Source organism: Cucumis sativus, chromosome 1, assembly GCF_000004075.3.
Source record: "Cucumis sativus cultivar 9930 chromosome 1, Cucumber_9930_V3, whole genome shotgun sequence".
Classification (NCBI taxonomy): Eukaryota; Viridiplantae; Streptophyta; class Magnoliopsida; order Cucurbitales; family Cucurbitaceae; genus Cucumis; species Cucumis sativus.
Window position 1 is genome coordinate 24,878,572 of NC_026655.2, and position 21,323 is coordinate 24,899,894.

A 21,323-nucleotide genomic window follows, 5' to 3' on the forward strand; every position below is an offset into this window, starting at 1 on the left:
AAAAAGGAAAAAAACCTCATAACATTACATTCAATAGGGATATAAATGAAAATATAATTGTCGAAAGGGTTCTTCAATCTTTTCCATCGATTATTAGGAAAGACCTACACCATCGATTATAAGGAGAGACCTACACCATCTTTTGTTCACTCCAACAAATTATGTCTATTCCTAAAAATTTAAATGCTTCGTTTGATAACCATTAGATTTTTTATTCATAAAAACAGTGTTTATATTCTACAACTTCCTTACCATTATGACGGTCAAATTTTAGCTAAATTCTAGGAACAAAAACAAGTTATCAAAAACTATCGTCAAAATTTAGTTCTTTTCTTTAATGCTCTAAAAGAATAGATAACAAAAAGGAAAACGAATCAATACTTTCGAATGTATAAATGAAAGTAGTATCTGAAAGCCAAATTTACACAACAAAAAATAATATAGTTACCAAACCGAACATAGATAATTGTTCAAGAAGACCATAGAAATTTTGTCACATATTCAATATAGTACATATTCAATATAGTAATACCTTGCAAAAGCATAGGCAATTTTTTTATAGGATTGGCCAAATCATGAAAACGTAACTAAGACGTTAAATTGGAACTCAACCCTAATTGAAAAAGGAACCAAATTGAAGCTTTTAAAAAGTAGAAAACTATAGGATTTCGTATAAACCAAATTGGAAATTTAACGTAAATAATGAGATTCCAATTCCACTTGTTTACTTCTTTTCCTACCAAACATTAGTTTATTTACAGATTGAGCATAAAAGAATTCTTTGATAAACCACAAACACACATCTTTGTAAAGAAAGAGGCAGGATTTCAAAGAACATTGAAGATTAGCTTCATCACTAGACATTACCATGAACATATATTCGAGTAAATTTACATAAGTAGCGAACCTCGGAATCGCCATCCTCACTCCCAATCGGTGTCAAAGAAACCAGCGTCCTTCATCTCCGAATAGTATACATTCTCCAAATGCAAATCGTCCTCCTGAGAAAAATGATAAGAACCTCAAGATTACAAACAGCCATATGATCGAGAAATAGACAATTCTTCCAAAAGGAAATGACAGCAGAGGTAGGATGATATGATGAAACAACCTGGAAGAAGTCGGCAAGAAAATTTTCGTATAGAAGGGGAAGATAGAAGGCATGATAACAGATGAGAGTGGCACCATACAACCTGAGACAGAGACAAAACATGATATAGATCCAAAACAACAAGCTCTAAGTTGGTAGATATTAAAGAGTGGTCAAACCACCATTGGAGTGCTTGTAGTTCTGTTTTTTTATGTCAATTTGGTCCCTTTAACTTGAATATATTAAATCTAGATCCCAATATTTTGGTTAAATCTTGCCATACATTTCTGCCATTGCCAACATGTAGGGGTGTCAAACTTCTTAATATATTGATTATATTTCTTAAACAACTGAATTAATCGCAAGGTGACACACAAACATGTGGTATCGTTCATTTTACCTCTAAACAAGCCAAATATTGAATTGAAAACTAAAAAAAGTAGTTTTGAAAGCTTTTATTTGTTTTTGAAATCTTGCTAAGAAATTGAGTGAAAATAGGCTTAATTTTCAAAAACAGTAAACCAAATAGTTATCATTATCAAACTGAGACTAAGGTTTTCAAAATTGTGGAAGTTAATTATTAAGATTACACAGAAGTTGGCTTTAAGAAGTTACTTTCGCATCCAACAATGTAGGGAGATTTAACCAAAATAGTAGAGACCAAATTAAATTTTTTTAAAAAAAAACAAAAAAAAAAAGGAGATTTAGCCTTGCAGTTTAGGATTACCAATAACCAAAACCAGCTCCACTTCCAGCGAGCCCACAAGCAAACAGTGCCAATGCGTTCAAAGAGGACATGATAACTACGTATCTGTAGAAAGCAGGTCTTGCTGCACAAGAATTGGTAAAATAGTAACTGCTCACTTCAACATAACACCCTCATTGAAGCATATACGAATGAAAGATATTATACCTGGTAATTTCTCTCTATGGCTTGAATGGTACATGAACAATATAAAACCATAAGCTGCAGTAATCAACAGACGGTGGACTACCCACAAGTTCCACTTTGTTCGATGTGTACTGTCGTCACTTAATATGAATAATGGAACTCCAAACCCAAACAAATAAATTGCCTAATAAAAGAGGAAAGAACAAAAGAAGACAAAGCAAGAACCGATCAATAACATAAGAAGAATTGTTCAACATATTATACAGACCCCAAAAAAGTTGTGTACTCGAAACATTAAAGGTGAATTAAGATTGTTGGAAGTGTGTGATGGACACTCAAAAAGCATAATCAGACCAAAATTCAGTTAAGAAGAAACAAAGTCACTTGTACAAAAGCTTTACAATAAACTACGAACTTGGTTTCTTTCTCTCAAGCTCCCTTTAATTCTCTTGACAAAACCCTTCAAACATAGCAAAGAAATCCTATTTATATATATAACTCAAAATGAAAAATCTAGACCATGTGAGTCAAGAAAATTTAATGTGCCTACAATAATATCCTTCTTTAAAAATTTAAAAAGTGAACACTTTATTCAAAATTACACCTTGTATACATACTTTAGAACCTAAAGAAAAAGTAGTATAACATACAGAACAGATCTTGTTCAAGTAGGTCCTAGGGCTTTTGTACACGTACTAAGCGTAATGCATCGATCTAAAAAACATAACTAATTTTCAACGTTGATAACTTCTTGAATGGTGAAAGATGCAATTAACCAAATAAAAAAGCTTTTTCAAATTTTTAATGGTGTTTAGTTACATAATCAAAAATGATTTTGAAAATTGTAAATATATTTAAGAAGTGTTTCATTTAAAACACAACATGATTTTCAATAGACATCCCACACAAGTTAAAGTTTAGCATAATTGACAAGGACCAATCTACTACTATTTCTACCAACAATCATAAACAGAAGAGAACCAATATCACAATGTTGTTATTTTCTGTTTTCTTTTGTAAAAAATAGAACTTGTTATTTTCAATACAATGTTCTCCAGAGCCAGACTAGAGGCAACCTGAAAAGGACTCATCTAGGGAGTAATTTCATAGATATACCTTCAAAACCAAGTCCAGGCCAACAAAAATTCCTGACACGATGAAAGTTCGTGCAAGTGCTTCTACACTGCCCACATGATTTCCTTGAAATAAAAACGCCAACAAACTCACTTCCAAGAATAGCATTCCAGATGTCGTGGCTAAGGACAGGACATTCCATGCTAATTCTTTTCCAGAGGTGCACTCCCACCCCTGTCACAATCCAAGTTAGTAATAATTATTAGAACAATCATAGCACAGTATTGAATTAGTTGGTAACTGTGATCCAATGTGTGATATTGGAACCTGGCTCCTAAGTATTAAGGCACAGTAATAGCAAACACTATGCTCCCAGACAGCTTACATCATAGAGAGAATCAGAGACTGACACTAAAATGTATATAATAGTATGATAGAGAATTAGAACCCAACACAAGAATCAAGTAACAAGAGAAAATAAGATACGGCAGATTCACGCTAAAATGTTGACAATAACATGGTATCAAGGGCAGAGGAGTCAAGCATTTAAACCCTAAATATAGAAGTCATATTGGTTGAGAGTTACCATATATCATATCATCTATCCGATAATTTATGGATAATATAGATAATAACATTGGAAGTTACAAAGGCACAGGAACAATGAAACGTTTTCAGATCATTATGTATCCTTACATACTAAAATGTTGGAGAGAGAGAGTTATATGCCAGTACCCAGATGAACTGATAAAATGTAGTAACTTTTAACGATATGCATAAATTCATGATGGATAAACATTTCAAAACCACATATTATGCTTCTACCTATATATATCTATGTATATTGTACTCTCAAGATGGATCAGGAGCCCTTCCTGGAACATTCTGATCACAACACCAACATGCAAACCCAAGGCAGTATGAATGTCCAAGAATAGATATTTCTTTGCTTTCTATTGCATTGTATGCCTTGAATGCTTTAGTTTGACATACAAAAGAGGCCTGACACCCATCCCCAAAATTAAAAGTGGGCAAGATTTTGATAGAACCAGAAGTTCTGTATCGATAATAGAGTATTATGAACTTACAAGCTAAGGGAGATTTTGCATGCTCCCACCTATCTAGAACCCACTAATCGATTGTCAAAAAGATGCTCCCTTTACACTCTTTGCATGCATATATACTACAAAAACTACCAACGCACCCCTGCTGACTAACACATATTTCCATGGGTCCCTCGACTATCAGCAATCACATATTTGCTCGCTCATTTTTTAGCATCTTCAGCACCTCTCACTAGCTTTCTACAGAGATAAATTTATAATCGGGGTTCTAGCAAGATTTAAGAAATTGAAATTCTCAAAATGATACAATAAGTTTCATATGATATACCCATTTCCCCAAAATAAAGTTCACCTGCCCATCCTAAGAGAAATGAAAAGAACCATCTGTCCACTCCAAATTTGAAGCAATCACCGAAAGGAGGTAAATGTCAAATACATCGTCTAATAAAGCCCACGGAAAACCATTACATCCACATACTTCCACAAAACCTAAACTTTTCCTTCAAAGAAACCATGAAGCAGGCAATTGCAGAACCGAATTCCAAATTGTCTACATACATCTAAAGAAGAAGAGAACTCCCCAGTACCCATTACAGAAACCAATATAAAATCATTAAAAAAGATATTCTACCCCCAAGAAAAAGAAAGACCAGAAACAGAAAAAACACTGATAAACAACTAGCATTTAAAGGAATGATTCAAAAAACGAACCTGAAACAAGCACCAAGCGAAGTTAAGCAAGGTGACAATCCAAAGAGTCCCATAATACGCAACAATGATATAAGAACGACCATTGGAGAGCTTGGACAAACTCTTTTTGGCTCGAAATGCCAAGTAGAGAACGAAAAGAAGACTAGGAAGAATCAGAAACAGTTTGTACCAAAATCCATGGCACTGGAAAAGCCAGCTGTAGGAACTTGAAGTAGAATCCCCATGGTCTAGGGTTGAATTCGAGCTGGTGGAAACAGGAATCGGGAGCAAGGGTTCTGAACCTTGATCTCTCTCAATTTCCATAAGAAGATCGTCGATTCAATATTTGAAAATGAAGAAATGAATTGGAAAATTCTTTCCGCCAGCGAAATCGATTGTTGAGAGTAGCGCCTTTTTGTGGGGTTTATATATACCACACGCCCACGGAAAGTTGTTCAAATATGACTCCAAACTCCAATCTTTCTATATATCTTATAGTACATAATCGTTGGATTTACTTTTTCTTATCTAAGGATGTGATAAAATTGGAAAATGTTAGTAAGATTATCTTCTCGATCAACCTACAATGATTAGTTAAGACTGTTTTAACTTTCATGATCACGTCACAATTTATTCAAACCCTCTCGAACATTAGCTTCGTCTAGCAATTCAATTTTAAAAGGATCTATCATTAAACAAAACTATGACCTTTTAGATCTCTCTCAACATTAAATATGACTTGAATGTGAGTTTCAATCAATTTTTTAAATAGATAATATAATGTCCTATTGATGCTCTTTATTGGTTTCTCAGACCATGATTCCCATCTTGTTACTCACTCACGTACAGTGTACAATATATTAGTAGCTAAGTGAGTGATGATGAGTTCCTTTAGTTTGATGCACAAGAAAAAGACGTTCAAAATTGAGAATACATTGAGATTTGGATAATAATGTTGAGAACATCTAATAGAAGAAGAAAGAAAACTTGCACTGTTAATTTGTTACAACAAAGACTTTGTTGATCCATTTTATCTTCAAATTCGCATTTTTCTCTGTTTACCTTAGATATCTCCCTCTAATTAAGTAATTGTGCGTTTCCTTTCTATTAAATAACTAAATTAACAAGATTCCAAATTGAATTAATCAGTGAACATTTGAAGTATATAATTCATTGGTATTATATATTTTCTTTTATTTGAACTCGTATTACATAAAAAATGCCCTAAACACTTTGTAATGATCTCATTTTTGCTTTAGCTATATTATATGTATTTAGGTTTGAGTCTTTCTACAAAGATGACACGTTCCTATTGGGTGTTAACCAAACTGCACAACAAAGATGAAATTAAGCCTTTAAAGAAGTGAATTTGAACTAAATTTTCAGAAGTCTAAAATTGATAAATATAAAAATAGTGATCAACAAGAAAGATATCACAAGTCAAAAATGGCAAAATTATAGCATCCATGTGAATGAGACCTTGAAACCAAAAGCCAAAAGCTAGAGAGTAAAGAAGCTAATTCATGGCGAACTCAAAAGACTAATGAAAGGGAAATTAGGTATTGGTAGCCCTTGTGTAAATCTCCTGGCTGGCATGAGCAGACACCATTCTGATGAGACCTCTGGCCATCAAATCCTTGATTGCTCTTCTTGCAAGAGATCCATTGATCTGATAATTCAAATGACATAAAATGATTTGTCAACATACAACCGTGCAGTTCAATCAAATCATGTTCCCAAACTACATAAAAGAATACCGAAGACCAAGAATCAAATAATCATTCTGAGTTCAAATGATGTGTTTGACACATATCGGCCACAACTCTTGGTACATTTATTGGACATGTATCAAATACTTTTTAAGACGACAAATGTGTTAGACATGTATAGAATACTTAAATTTAAGTATGAAATAGTTCAAACTAAATTTTTAAACATATTGATTCACCAACCCATTTACTTTGAGTTTATGGTAGGTATAAAAACGATATACGTTCTTAAACATCCTTTTTTTTTAAAAAAAAAGTGTCAAGTCGACTAGGAGATCCTTCATGTATTGGTACTTCTTAGATTTTGATTCTAGAATTCATATTCACAATTGTAGAAATGATATTTGGAGTAGGAAGAATGCAGTATTCATTGTGTCATTGATAATTAGGTCTTTGATACTAACCTAATGTTGGATCTCATGTCTAACATAAGTTTGGATAGAAGTAGTATTGAATGAATCAAACATTTTAAACATAGTTTTTCATGAAAAAGTATGAACACTGTTCAGATCGTGAACTTGAAAAGAATCATTGTGATGGAATATACGAGCAAGAAAAATCAGAAAGCATATTCCACGTTATGGATAAGAAGAGACTGAAAAACGTACCCTCAATCTATCGGACAAGATTGAAAGAGTGACAAGTTTGTACTTGGGAACTTCAACAAGAAGCTTGTCATAAGTTCCTTGATCAAACAAAACCATGTTGTTGACCTTCTCCTTTTGCTTTCCCTTACTCCACTTCTGTTGTATGAACAACAAACAGAATTAGAAACAAGAAAACTGCATAATCTAAAATTTACAAAAAAAAAAAAAAAAACCAAAACAAAAGATTGTAAGTTCATGGTGACCACATACATTTTCCTCTTATTCATCATCCTAATCCTCATAGAGCTTGAAAGCAAGCAAATTTTAGTAAAAGGGGCAGAAACCCATCTCATACGGGACATCATACTATCATAGACAAACTAAACAAACAATATAACAAATGCTCTCAAAACCCTTCCAGCCTAGACGATATAACACTCGCAAAAGTAACCTCAGCATGATACAACGAAATCTTAACATAATTCAAAACAGAGTTCAGCTATGAATCTAAATATAGTCGGGAACGTCACCTTCTTCTTCTGCTTTCCTCCGCCAGATTTGGCAGGCTTGGAAGACGGTGGAGGAGCCTTATCCTTCTTTGGCGCCTAAAATAATCATCAAAGCGGGAAGAGTAAATAAGTGAGCTGAAGATTCCGATTCACGGAAAAGGAAGAGAGTAGACAAGAGTTTTACCATGGAATCGAAGTTGCACCGCCGGAGTTGGATGTGCTGGTGAAGATGCAGAAGAGAAGAGAGGAACGCCGAACGAATTCAGAGATGTATGAGACTTAGGTCAATAAAAACCCTCAAAGTAGGGTTTCGAAATTTACTAAATGGGCTGAATATTGGCCCAATTTTCATTTATCTCTCCTGGGCTTTTTATGTCGGCCCAGTTTTTTATTTTCTCCTTGATAATACATCAATACCCATACAAAATTTACATAAATATATCATAACTGCTAAATATTTACTACTCCTTTAACAAAATAAGGAAAGTTTACAATGGGCTATCATTTTTTCATGAATTTTATATTCTTTTTATAATTTATTAACTCGAACTCGGACCAAAGGGATACAAATAAGGTTCAAGATCGAACAACTAAAAGCAAAAGTCTTTCATCTTGAAGCAATATATGTTCGATTTCAAATAAAATAAATGTATAATTTTTTCATATCAAGTCATCTTATTACCGCTAAGGCCCAAGATACAATAACAAAAAGAAGAATTCTTTCATTATGGAACTTATCAGGGCATTGTATACTGAGATCGAATGAATTAAAGATCAAATTCTTTCATCTCGTTGCAATAAATGCTCAAGATGGTGTATCATGATCTACACGATCGTTTAAATTTAAAAGTCATCATTTAAAATGGAGTACGGATCATGTAGTTCTACACTTTTGGCTTTCATCTCAAACAGTCTCAGTGCACTCGAACAAACTTAGTGCATTGTGCACAAGATCGCGTATCAAAACTTACACGATCATTCTATAAGATCGTGTATTGCCTATTGGGTATGTGATTTTTATCATTTTAAAAATTATTATGTACTGTGTAAAGATTTCGTTGGACTTTTATATTTAAGAAAAAGCTATATAAAACTTAACTATATTTTTTATAGAAATATGTTAGAGAGAAAAGTTATTGAATTTGAAAGACAACTAATCATACAAATAAGCAATTTAATAACATTAACTATTAAATGATTTGATTAATTATAAGATTATCGTAGGAGGATAAAAGAAATAATCAAATAAATCGATAATTTTGTTAACCTAATAAACATATACTCGTATACATTTTAGTTAATATACCTAAACGATAAATATAATGTAACTGAAATTCGATTAGAATGAACGTCGTAAATAACAAGTAAGTTTATTCTAATACTTAAAACGATAGTGTGTATCCACTTTCCTGTTTTACGGATAATATTATTTCTCAAATTATAAATTTTGGTGGAAAATTAAGTAGCCACGTGCTTCACGTGCGTACTGACCTCTTACAAAATTACGAAATCAAACTACACGGACCAACACATTAATTTCACTATTGAAGTATTAACACATGGAGTCCTCTATATAAATTTCCAAAAGCCCTAAGCTTTCTTCATTTCTAGACTCTTCCTTTCGTTCAATCTCACCTCTGCCTTCTCTTTCTTCTGTCCAAGGGGTGTTCTGAGGTCAGCTCCCTCTTTCCCATCATTTTTTTTGCCTTTCATATCCCTTGTTTTTCTTCAATTTGATCTGGGTTTAGCTGTTTTAGCTCCTTCTAATTAATGATGTTTTTCTCGAAATTTTACATGTATTCAGCTTAAATTATTGGTTACATGCTTCCCGATGATGTGATTCCGCCTTCTATTAGTGGGATTTTGTACTGTTAATTGCGCATCATGACTGTGTTGGTTGTTTTTGTTCATTATTCGATGTCGTTGACTGATTTTAGATTGTATTGAACTTGTGGGTACTCTTAATAATCGGTCTAATTTTATACCCACCTTACAGAATTTTGAGTTTGGTCTTGTTTTTTCGTTTTTTTCTTTGAAGTGATGTGCTTTTTTTGTTGAGCTTGTTTTCTTGTGTGTTCTCTTGTATATATTCTTTCATTTCTGTCAATGAAAGAGGGTTTTTTTTTGTAAAAATACATTGCTCGACTAATTATTTTGGTCCTTTCTGCACATGAGTTGAAGTTATGAATTGCCAAAATGATGTTTCGTGTGAAGGATATCGTAATTGGGTGGTGTCGTATTCTTAATTCATTGGTTTCTTTTGTTGATCTCATGTTTTTGTTGGTTTTATTCTAATTATGTTGAAGTGTGTTAGATCACAGGAAAGATGGTGAAGGCTGTGGCTGTTCTTGGAAGTAGTGAGGGTGTTAGTGGAACTATCTTTTTCACCCAAGAAGGAGACGGTAATCTGGTTAATGGTTTCGTGTAGACGGTCTATGTTCATTTCTTTTCTATCTTGTACTTAGTCCAAAGAGTTTTCAGGTCCAACCACTGTTACGGGTAATGTTTCTGGTCTCAAGCCCGGGCTTCATGGATTCCATGTTCACGCCTTAGGTGACACAACCAATGGCTGCATGTCGACTGGTATCGTTTTAGACATTTAAGATCTTTTATTTGGCCTTTCTATTTTGAAGGAACGTAGATGTTTGTTAAAAAATTGAATATAGATCATTTAATTTATCTCAACATTAAAATTTCTCAAAATATTTACAGGGCCACATTTCAACCCTGCTGGAAAACAACATGGTGCTCCCGAGGACGAGAACCGCCATGCCGGTGATTTAGGGAACATTATCGTTGGTGAAGATGGTATGTTTCTCATTCTTTAACAATTCATTGAGTAAGTTTTATTCTTGTCGTGTTGTGCTCCATTTCCTTTTTTGTATATCTTTTACATTATAATGGCTTAAGGTATATTTGTAAAAGTATGCTATTTTGTGTTGTTTTAGATTTCTCCTTTATATTTAGCTAATTTGATGTTGGATTTCATACCTTATTCAAACATTGTTCTATTGATTTACTGGTTAAATGCTAATACTTTGAATATTTTGTACAGGCAAGGCTAACTTCACCATTACTGACTGCCAGGTTTGTCCCTATTTAATTCATCGTGTTAGGGCATCCAATTGTAAGGGTCTTACTCCTTTTTCTGAGCTTTAGATCATATATGCAGATTCCTCTCTGTGGACATGAATCCATTATCGGAAGGGCTGTTGTGGTTCATGGAGACCCTGATGATCTTGGCAAGGGTAATTTCTCTAACCATTTGCTACTTGATAGTTCTTTGAGCTTTTACAAGTAGTATATTTCTGGGCTATATCTACCATATTCAAACCCAAAAGAAAAGTACTATCAATTAGCTAGGCTGTACAATAGAGAAGTGACTGTTTTTGGAATATTTTGTAGTGAGAATCTCCCTTGTTTTGCATTTTTTCTTTACATCTATAATGCTTATGAACGTGCTTGTAGAAAGGTAGTATGGCTAGAGTAGTTATGTAACAGAGTTCAAATGATTAAATGGGGCAATTAGAACACACAAAACATAAAAGATGATTGGTTGGTTGACGATTATTGATAGATAGTACGGAGGATATCAGAACCAACTTTAAGAGAGCAATAAAAAGAATACTGCATTTAAATGCTTTCTTGAGGTTGTATTCCCTTTATGGAGATATTGGGTGTTCCATGCTTTCTGATATTTGGCATAAGGTCGAGGTGATAGTTTGTGAATATTAATACTTTCATACATATTCACTCTTCGGCTGTTGGGTTTGGAAACTTGAGAAAGCAATTATCAATATTTAAAAGGGGGAAATAACATGGTAGGGATCAGATATAGGACTGACAACCATGTTCAACTATCACTGCCGTCTAAAATGCTTAAGCTAATATGATAGCTAATGGGAAGGATAAGTTTAAGTATTATTCACTCTAAACTTTCAAGTTTGAAGTAATACTATGTAGCTTCTGAAAAAAAATTATGTCATCCAGAAGAGCTTTGTGAGAAAGCTTTTGTAGAGTGATCTATTGACTCAGGTGCACCCAAATGTGCTTTTAAGATTGCAAAGTATTAATTATTCTTAATATTAAACACTTTATTATTGTATTTTTGCTCAAAGTACCCTAAAGCATTCTGAAATTGTACCTTTTTATGCATATTCTTATCAGTGGTCATTTTTGACATACAGGTGGACATGAACTCAGCTCAAGTACAGGAAATGCTGGTGCTAGAGTAGCCTGTGGTATGCGAATTCGGTTCCTAAGAAATATTACTTTTTCTTCCATTCTACAATTCCCTTTTCAAAGTTATCTGCCGTTCTCCATATTTCTTGATTGCATTTATTGTCGTTTTATTTCCAGGCATTATTGGTCTGCAAGGTTAAAATTTGTTGCCTTCGTTGCCGTTACTGTGGAAGCATTGAACCCAAGTGCTCTCTAGTGCTTCCAGGAATATTCCTAAACTCTCGTGAATGAATAAAAACACATCACTGTACCTTTTCTTCTTTTGTGACGATTAGATCTTTCACTTATCCATACTTGTCTGCTGTTTTATTAATATATTTCTGGAAATTTGGTTTCTTTTTTTTTTTCTTTTTAAATCACACACACACACATAAACTAGAAGCCTCACAGGTTACACGAAAGGAAAAACTATTCAGAGTGGAAACCTACTCATTGACCCTATGAGAGTTAGCTGTGTCAGAAGCTAGTTTAGGTTTGATTTCATTTCCAACTCCTTCTAGTATTATGGTTCAACTAAGCAGTTTCTATCAGTGGTTGCTAGGAGAGACCCTGATTTGACTAGGACTTCATTTAAAATACACAAGATAAATCTACTCTGCCTAGGCTGATTCCCATTCGTTTCCAAGTTTGATCATCTGTCAAGGATGCTCGAATTGGATGACCAATGTACGTATACCTAATGATATTCCATATTCGTTTAGATCTCTTTTTGGAAGGTCCAACAATAGGGAGGATTTGTTTGATTTTATTTTATAGGAATTGAAGGAATATATTAAAGGAGAAAAGTGAGAAAAAAGTTCTTAATAAAGGTCAAATAGTTGAAAACATGAAGACTAGCAAAGAAGGTTTAGGAAGGAAGAATAAAGTAGATTAGAAGGAATTTTAGTGGCCTTTTTAACTACATAGATATGAGAGGAATATTTTGACTGGGGTTTACTAATTTGGAAAATGGTCATTTTTTATGGTGGCCTCGATGCTTTGATGCTTCATACTCGCACTTGCTACTTAATCCTAATTACTTTTCCTAGCTCTTGACGGTTGCTACTCGATCCTAACTACAACTTTTCACGTCATTTTAATTAAAATTGAATGAAAACTTTTGTTATGTTTAGTTTAACCATCGAGTAAACTTTCACACATAAAGTAAGCAAATATGGGTATATTTGTATTGTTGGTTTTGGTTGTGAGGTCGTGTTAAATGATACATCGAGATTTGTGGGAACGTTGTGATCACAAATGACTCGTTGAGTATTAGGGAATTTCTTGAAGTACACTACCTTGTTCCCTTGATCAAGACAATAAGACATTTCTAAGACTTGAATGAAGCATTGGGAGTGGCTCGCCCAATTCCCTTGACTAAAACATAGCGAAGAAACATGTTCATTACTTCAAACGTACATTTAGGGCATACAAAAATGTTCCTGAAAGACTTCACTTTTATTTAAATTCTTTATATAAAATCTGTTTCAAAATAAACACTTAGAGAGGATATGATTGAGACGCATAGTTACACTATAAACTACATAAATTTCAGGTTTGAGAGTGAAAGAGGTGTTTATATGAAATATTTGGAAACGAATCGACGTCGATTGTGTGAGTTTTTGTTATGTTGATATGTTGAAATCGATTTCAAAATCGAATCAAATCACACGAGAAATCAAATCACACGAGAATTAAATTAAATTGAAGTAATATTTATAAAGGTTTTGTTTTTAAAACTCGGTTAAATGTTAATCCGACATCTATTGAGATTCAAAACAAAAAGGAAAATTTTATAGGACTTGCTTTTTGAGGTTCGAGATTGTCCAAGATTTAGAATAGGGAGACAACCTTTACTGGACTTAATGCTTGGTGGCTCGAGATTGTCAGTCACTAAACTACGTATATAATTCGGTTTGATATGACTTAGTTCAATTTAATTTTGTATGAGATTTTTCTCATTTTTGGCATTTTATGATAAACCAATTCGTGAAGAGTTAGGGATCTTATGACATTTTTTATAAATCACCTAAATATGAAAATAAGAGATTAAATAAAATGTTAAGTTACAAAATGTGTTAGTTGTTTAAGTTTAAGGTATTCAAAATATTTGTATCATATCATAAACAAAAACAGAAAGAAAAAAAGGCACTAAGGTGGGACAATCCTATAACCAACTTCACACATTTTTCTCTCTTAAAAAAGAATGAGAATACAAAAATTTAACCCATTTCCATATTGTCCTTCGCACTATACTAATCAATGTCATATTACCAAAACAAATACTCACAACGAAATACAAAAAACAAACCATAACGATTTGTACCAAAAATAAGAGGGCAGCAAACAGGCAAGAGAGAATCAACAAATTCCATCAGCTCCGCATCACGCCATTCCTAGCAAACGTGCGGTACACACCACCTGCCCTTGTCTGCTGCTCGAAAACTTGACATGGCAAAGTAAATTATCCATCTTGATTTACATATCTTACATTGTTTAAAGCATCCTGAGTGGGGGTTTGTTCTCAGTGTCGACCCCTTTCGGTTGGCGATCCTGGAACAAAAGGAACAAAACCCCGACCCCCAAACATTGGACGCATGAAGGCATCGTCGAACTTTCGCCAGTAGCGATGAACAGTGTGTGTAGGAGTCGCAAGGAGTGCACGTATACTGCTTGGACGAGGAAGATCCAGCTCTGACTCCTGTGCACTTCCAAGTAGTGGAACCGAGAATGACTTTGGAGTCCCAGGGTCCGATAGCATGCTGGTGGTGTGTTTTGGTTGAGGTATCAAACAGTTAATAAGAGGCTTGGTCAATAATCCAAACACCTGTAGACAATCATCGCCATATACAAGAAAAATCATGAACAAAGCTAATATAACATGAAAAACGACGCGTAGATTCTTTAGGCTCAACTACCACATAAAACACAGAGAAAAGGAAAAAAGAAAGATCCATGGACCCAAAAACTCAAGTTAATTGGTGATGGTAAATTGAATATCATCTTAACACTTGTGGCTTGAAAGATGTAGAAGAAATAACATTTGAGAGATTTGAAAACAGAACCTTATGAATCATTTGCTTTGATACTATGTAATCCAAAAGCATAAACTAACAGACAAATGTAATATCAACTAACAGAATATAAGCCAATTACTAGGATTTAATATGAAGGAATTAAAACAGAAGAAGAATGGCACCATACCATCGTGCTGAAGAGGACAACAGTGATGGTACTGGTGATCATCATTGCATTCCCTCGAAGTTGAGTGTGCCCAGCTCTAGTGAACTGTATTTACAAAGAGAGAATGATCATCCGCAATGGATTTAGTGATAACGGGTTTTAATAAAAAGTAAACAATGATAAACGAGCTGGATCGAAAAGTACTGTAGTTGAGAAAAAAGAAAGAAGACAAACTAAAAATTTCGAAATCAGATAGAAAATTTCAAGAAGTGCCTTTTCACTTTTTCGACTTTTCGAAGCTCAAACAGCCATGGTACAAGAACATGCAGATATCCATACCACAGAATTACATCTTCATAACAATAAATTGGAACAATACAACACGAGTTTATTGTTGCCCACAAACTACCTGATGATAAGCTAAAGCAATAGAGACAGCCCCTCTCATGAGACCAGCCCACCAAATGATAACCTACAGTAGCAAAAAGTTGATGGTTCAAAAGCAGGAACTTAATCGCACAAGTAAAACCAAGGTCAAAGCATACATACTTGTTCCCGGAAGGTAATTTTCTCGCTAGCAGATTTTTTAGCCAAGTTTGATATAAATGACAACGGAAAAACAAAAGCAGCTCTTCCAACCATAACAAGGCCTAGTAATATTGCGCTCACAGCAACTGATGTCCCCGGACTGCAATATCAGATAAGAAGTTGGTGAAAGATAGCAAATTCTGAAATATTTAATGAAAAGCAAGCGAAGGATAGCTAATATGTGATGCATTCAGTTAACTAACTTATAAGTTATACGTCAGCCTGATATACCTCAACTTGTTAAGGCTATTCCCTCAACCAAGAGGCTAGAGTTTGAATACTCTACTCTGCACATGATTGAAGTAAGAAAAAAGAAAACTTTCCATACCTATCACTAACAAAGCTCCACTTCTCAATGTCCAATGCATCCATGCCGACATAGACGAAGATAAACGTCTCAGAAATGAAGGATAAGGTGGCAAAAGCATGCCTGTTATAGCAGATAAAAAGATGCTTTAGTTAACAAGTATCACTTTGAGAGAATTACAAGAGTTTGAAGAATTTCATACTTGGTGGTAACTCTTGAGCTCTCAGTCACATTATGCCAGGTATAATGTGACATTACAATTCCACAAAAGAACACCGTGAGAATGCCACTCAAATCTAGTAACTGCAGAATATCCACCAAGTAAGAGCAAAGATGGTCATTGACAATGTATATATAAGCAAGTAGAGTTCAATCTAGTAATACCAAATACTTACTTCAGCCAGCATATAAGAAAGATATGCCATGAGTATCATAAGAGCAACCTCACGATCTGTTGAGTGCCTGAATTTTATCAGAACATTAAATAGTGAAAGTTATTTCATTCCATCAAACTCCTTGTGAAACGAGATACAATAATACTTCCTGAACACATGGTTGGCAAAAAGAAACAGAAAGGTGTATCTTTACAGATAAGGGAAAATCAGATCAGCATACTAAATTGTTGCTTGGGTTTCTTTCTTTTTCTCATTTGGATATAATAGAAAGAGTTTACAGAAACAACGTCAAATATAATGTTTCATCACTATAAGACTTATCCGCATGCATGCCACTACTAGATGAAGGGTTTCAATGAATATTCTTTGGTTTCATAAATGGATATCTTTTGCCAGCATAGGTTAACTACTATTACAGCTCCCATGCCATCTCCACTCCCTAGGTGTATCTTTTCAGATCTATGGGAGTTATCGTACATAATCAACCATTAATAACAGATTAAAATCATAGAAACACCATTGATCGTCAATATTCTTGAAACTATTGATAACAAGACGGATTTTAAATTTTTTTTTTATATCTGTGAGTGTCCGAGTCAACTTACGTGCACCTCGACTAATCACACCAGACACCCGCCTACCCTACAACATTTGGGTGTCAAGGAAACTCATAGGAAATTAATTTCTAGGTAGGTAGCCATTGTGGATTGAACTCCTGACCTCTTAGTTAGTTATTGATAACAAAACGAATCTTTAATTATTAGGAATTATGAAAGCACAAATAATTATTGCACTGCCACCAGTCACTTGTTGGTCACCCAATCATGCATTAAGAATAGTCCAAGAGAGTCTAAAAGAAGAATAATTTAAAAAACTTTAGTTCGAAAAGTTATATACCTGCCAAAATATAACTTTTTGATGACATAAGCACTCAGCAAGCCAACCTGTAAGTGTACGCGTATGTGATTTGTTGTTAATATTACAACAAACAGTTTACTTGCATCCATACAGAACGGTAGAGAGAGATTGATGAAGAGGGAGAGGACTCACAAATACTCCGAGTAAAGTGCTGGTTGAAAATAAATAAAAGAAGCTCCCAATAAAATGCAAACCAACTGTTGCATCAACTTTACTGAGATCTAAGCTCTGAATTGCATTGAAAAGCACCACAGATGTGGCGTCATTCACTACACCCTCCCCAAATACTAGACTGTAAAGTAGAGGGGTTTCATCCTGGTTTAATATCTGCACCATCAAATGTATAAAGTCCCTTTAGATGCCCAGCTAGACTACAATATAAATGAACCAAGTATATCATTGCTACATCTCACACCTGCAACGTGCATACAGAATCTGTTGCGGCAAATATAGCTCCAATTGCTGCAGTCGAATATTAAGGCAAGTCTTAAAAGATAAGATCAACGACAGAGATAACAGAAAAGGAGATATGTAAAAAAATAAGGATGTACCTAAAATATCAGCAATTTCGAGAGATCCAACATCCATTTTCTTAAATAACTGAAAAGCTCCTGTACCAGGCACCACAATTGTATCAGGCACTGATTGGCAGAAAAAGAAGATTTTCTGGTTGCTTTTGTTTAACTTTTCTTTTAAAAGGAAATTTTAGACCATCAAGACTTTGGAGAAATTGTAAGGTTCCGGAGTAGTATTAAGCATCAGCCTCAAGCAAAAAATAATTGATAATTAACTACAGAAAATTATTGACAATGAATGAATAATATGAGAAAGATTTCTCATCATTGTTCAACTTACTACCAAAATTAAGTATTCACACTATGGAAGAATATAAGATAAAAAATAGAAGTATAGTCTGAAGATATACCTAATGAGATGACTGAACAAGAGACTAATGTACCAATTGCGCCAAACATCATAATGGTCATAAAGTTAACAAAGAACTGCTTCTTTTTCACCTGAAACCTGATGCAGAAGGAGGAGATCAGCCAAGACAACAGCACAGGGACAGAGTAGTATGATATGCTACACTAAAAGTAGCCTTTATCCAGAACGCCGTTGCTTGCTAGATGAGCTTTTTTACAAAAGAGGATTATTAGAAAGAAAAAAAAAACAATTAAATCACAATAATGACATGGAATTTCAGCCCTCCATACATCTAATTGTTTTAATAGTTCTTTGGTTCCTATTCCCAGATCAAGAATAGTAAAACACTCCTGTTTCAAAAAAATGACAAACAAGAGAAAAAGAAAATGAAAAGGATTCTGGTCATCTTTGTTAAATAAAAGTAACTGGATTACAATGTTTATTGTGATTTATCACAAATCCAAAGCATGTAAGATTGTTGTTGAAGATGATCATGAATAAACTTCAAAAAATTTCTTTCGAAGTACACAACAACCATTGATACACTATACATGTGTAGAGTAGTCAATGTTATAGTTGCTGACTGCAGTAAGGCAATTCATATTGACTTCTTCCACAATCCATATAATTCTTCTACCACCAAATTATAACTTGTATGGAAGAGTCTATTTTCTTCTATTGAATTCAATTCACCAGTAATAGAGTCAATAAACAGTAACTACAAGAATAGTAAAGAAATAGCTACAAGGGAATAACAAAGCAGTAGAATACAAGAACACCAATATCTCTAAATTGTATTGAATTGAATACAAGAAAACAACTCAATAAGGTCCTAAGAAAGCTTTCAGAAGAAATTATTTTCAATAAAATGCAGAATTGAAGATTGAAGAACGAAAGCCAAAGGTGGTCCAAATCATTAGTGTTATTGTACTACGTTCAACTACAACTTTATTAGCCTAAACAGATCATGAAAAACAATGAATTGGCTAAAATCTAAATCAACGTCAATAGAAGATGTTTGCTTCAACTTCTAGAACAACATACTGGATCAGAACTTTAGGTTACCATGCATAGCACAAATGACAACAAGTTCAATTCTACGATCTGAATTCTTTCTAAATAAACCAGCATACAGAACAAGTGTACTTGTGGTCATGGTCAACAATTACGCATGAAGAAAAACAAGTCACCCATTGCTTATGATTTATAAAAGGACCACTACTAGTATAAATTTGTCCCAGGCATCATGAATCATATGGTGCAGAAACTTTACCCGGCGTTGAATATAATCGGAGGCAGAAGATAAATGAAGAACGTGTCTTCGCTAAAGAGCAATAGATGCGAACTTTTCCCACCACTAACTAGTAAAATGATGATTCCAGTAAACAAACCCTGAAACAAAAAGGTGAAACAGTAATTTAACTAACACCATCAAGATCCATGATAGCAAAGTTAATCTTTTATTTATCCTTTGTTTCCTTTTTTATTTTTTATGATCAAAAGACATAAGATGAGAATAGCAAACTCACAATAAAGAGTGCGGTGATGGACTCATTCATCCACCGGGTCTCCTCAAGAAGATGACCAATGACAATACAAGCACAGAGAAGTGCCACAAACAAGTTAATGGAAACAACAGAGGCGTGGTCAGAAGTGGACAACGCTTGCCATTTAGACACAACATAACTCAAAATGGGAGTCATTTTATCAGCCACTTCGATGAAAGAATCGCAACAAAACGAATCCAAAACCAAAATATTCCCACTTCCTTTATACAACAGAATATACAGAATCTAGGTCTCCGAACTGTCCATCTCAACAACTATTCATCCTCATAAACAATGAAATCCCTGCATTCCAACACCATTTAAAATAAACTGTTTAGATTGGATCGAAATAACAATAAATCCTACTGAAACATTAAATGAATATTAAACCAAGATAAATCACCCAACCCCAAATATAAATTAACTAATACAGAAACAACATATCCTCGCCACTGCATAAAATTCAACGATTCAACCCAAATTTCCTTTATTATTCCTCCTTGCTCTGTTCTCTCAGCAACAAGAAATCCAATAAGAACACACAAAAACTCCAACGCATTGAAATGGATAGACAGAAAAACACAATCAAACACTCACCTATAAAGTCGGAATCGACACAACATTCACAAAACAAAGCTCAGGAATCTTCTTCGATTGAAAGAACCACGAAACCCAATGAACAAAATTCAAAAGAGCATCAGAAAATTTAATAAAAACCAATCCCCAGTTGGAGTTTCAAGAAATCAGGAAGCTTCCAGCCCCTGTATTCAATCAAGACAAAGCGTCTCGAAGAGAATCAAGAGCCCGAGAGCTTCAACCAAAAGGACACAAAAAGATTAGAAACTAACGAATTGGAAATGAATCATGAAACACAAACACGGAGAAATAAGTGAAAATTGTGGCCGAAAATCAACTGTGTTCAAATCAAATCAACGGAGATAGATAGAAAAGAGAAAAAAAAAAACTTTTGGGTGTGAAAATTCTAGAAAGATTATAGAAAATGGGAAGAATTAGAATGGAAAAAAAAGAAACAAAAAACAGATTTTTAGAGAGAGAAAGCAGAGACAGGCGTATGATGCGGAAGAACAGAGTGGAAGAGAGAGAGATAGGGGACATAAACGGCTCATATGAGTTCTTTTATATACTACATCTCACATGAACTACACACAATACACATCGCCCATCTTCACCCTTCATCATAACCTCCAACATTTCAAACAAATTATTGGACACCGTCATTCATGGTAGAATAATACAAAAATTTTAGTATTCCTTGCAACGATCTCATGCAATAATGTATCAAATTTGAGTTAGTTGTGATACCATTTTTGCTTAATGGTATGGACGTAGAAATATCCCTCATCCCTCATGTTATGTTATAGTCATTGTATGTAATCTTCTTTTCAAACCTTAACTATTAAATCCAATACATTAACTCTTTGAACTTAAGAAAAACGTATAATAAGTTCGATTTTCATTGACTTGTCGAATAACACTTTAAAAAGTGTTTAAGATTCCTTTTAACGGTAAATTTTGTGTATGTAGGTAAAAAGCTTGATTTTAAA

General features: G+C 34.1%; 4 protein-coding genes across 6 annotated transcripts; 1 reads left to right on the top strand and 3 right to left on the bottom strand.

Moving 5' to 3' along the window:
• Positions 1-651: 651 nt before the first annotated feature.
• On the bottom strand, positions 652-5,263 carry LOC101215174 (protein CANDIDATE G-PROTEIN COUPLED RECEPTOR 2). Its single transcript, XM_011661631.2, has 6 exons — positions 4,832-5,263; positions 3,099-3,290; positions 2,004-2,166; positions 1,818-1,920; positions 1,112-1,193; positions 652-1,001 (listed from the first exon to the last, which is right to left on the bottom strand). The coding sequence occupies exons 1-6, from the start codon at positions 5,132-5,134 to the stop codon at positions 924-926; spliced, it is 921 nt and encodes a 306-aa protein (XP_011659933.1). The 5' UTR covers positions 5,135-5,263; the 3' UTR covers positions 652-923.
• Positions 5,264-6,157: 894 nt separating this feature from the next.
• On the bottom strand, positions 6,158-8,014 carry LOC101215650 (40S ribosomal protein S25-2). The gene is made up of 4 exons (XM_004135602.3): positions 7,860-8,014; positions 7,697-7,771; positions 7,188-7,322; positions 6,158-6,479 (listed from the first exon to the last, which is right to left on the bottom strand). Exons 1-4 carry the CDS (start codon positions 7,860-7,862, stop codon positions 6,366-6,368), a joined length of 327 nt encoding a protein of 108 aa, XP_004135650.1. The 5' UTR covers positions 7,863-8,014; the 3' UTR covers positions 6,158-6,365.
• A 1,188-nt stretch (positions 8,015-9,202) lies between these two features.
• SOD (superoxide dismutase [Cu-Zn]-like) lies at positions 9,203-12,254 on the top strand. Of its 3 annotated transcripts, none has more exons than XM_011659851.2 (8): positions 9,203-9,349; positions 9,990-10,077; positions 10,157-10,258; positions 10,388-10,483; positions 10,731-10,762; positions 10,848-10,923; positions 11,863-11,916; positions 12,035-12,254. In XM_011659851.2, the coding sequence occupies exons 2-8, from the start codon at positions 10,002-10,004 to the stop codon at positions 12,055-12,057; spliced, it is 459 nt and encodes a 152-aa protein (XP_011658153.1). In that variant the 5' UTR covers positions 9,203-9,349; positions 9,990-10,001; the 3' UTR covers positions 12,058-12,254.
• Positions 12,255-13,996: 1,742 nt separating this feature from the next.
• Positions 13,997-20,875, bottom strand: LOC101214934 (sodium/hydrogen exchanger 2). Its single transcript, XM_004135599.3, has 15 exons — positions 20,356-20,875; positions 19,741-20,061; positions 19,485-19,603; positions 18,213-18,310; positions 17,839-17,898; positions 17,703-17,749; positions 17,420-17,614; positions 17,267-17,313; positions 16,370-16,436; positions 16,177-16,277; positions 15,996-16,097; positions 15,629-15,767; positions 15,489-15,551; positions 15,101-15,184; positions 13,997-14,723 (listed from the first exon to the last, which is right to left on the bottom strand). Exons 2-15 carry the CDS (start codon positions 19,912-19,914, stop codon positions 14,421-14,423), a joined length of 1,599 nt encoding a protein of 532 aa, XP_004135647.1. The 5' UTR covers positions 19,915-20,061; positions 20,356-20,875; the 3' UTR covers positions 13,997-14,420.
• Between the last annotated feature and the right edge of the window lie 448 nt (positions 20,876-21,323).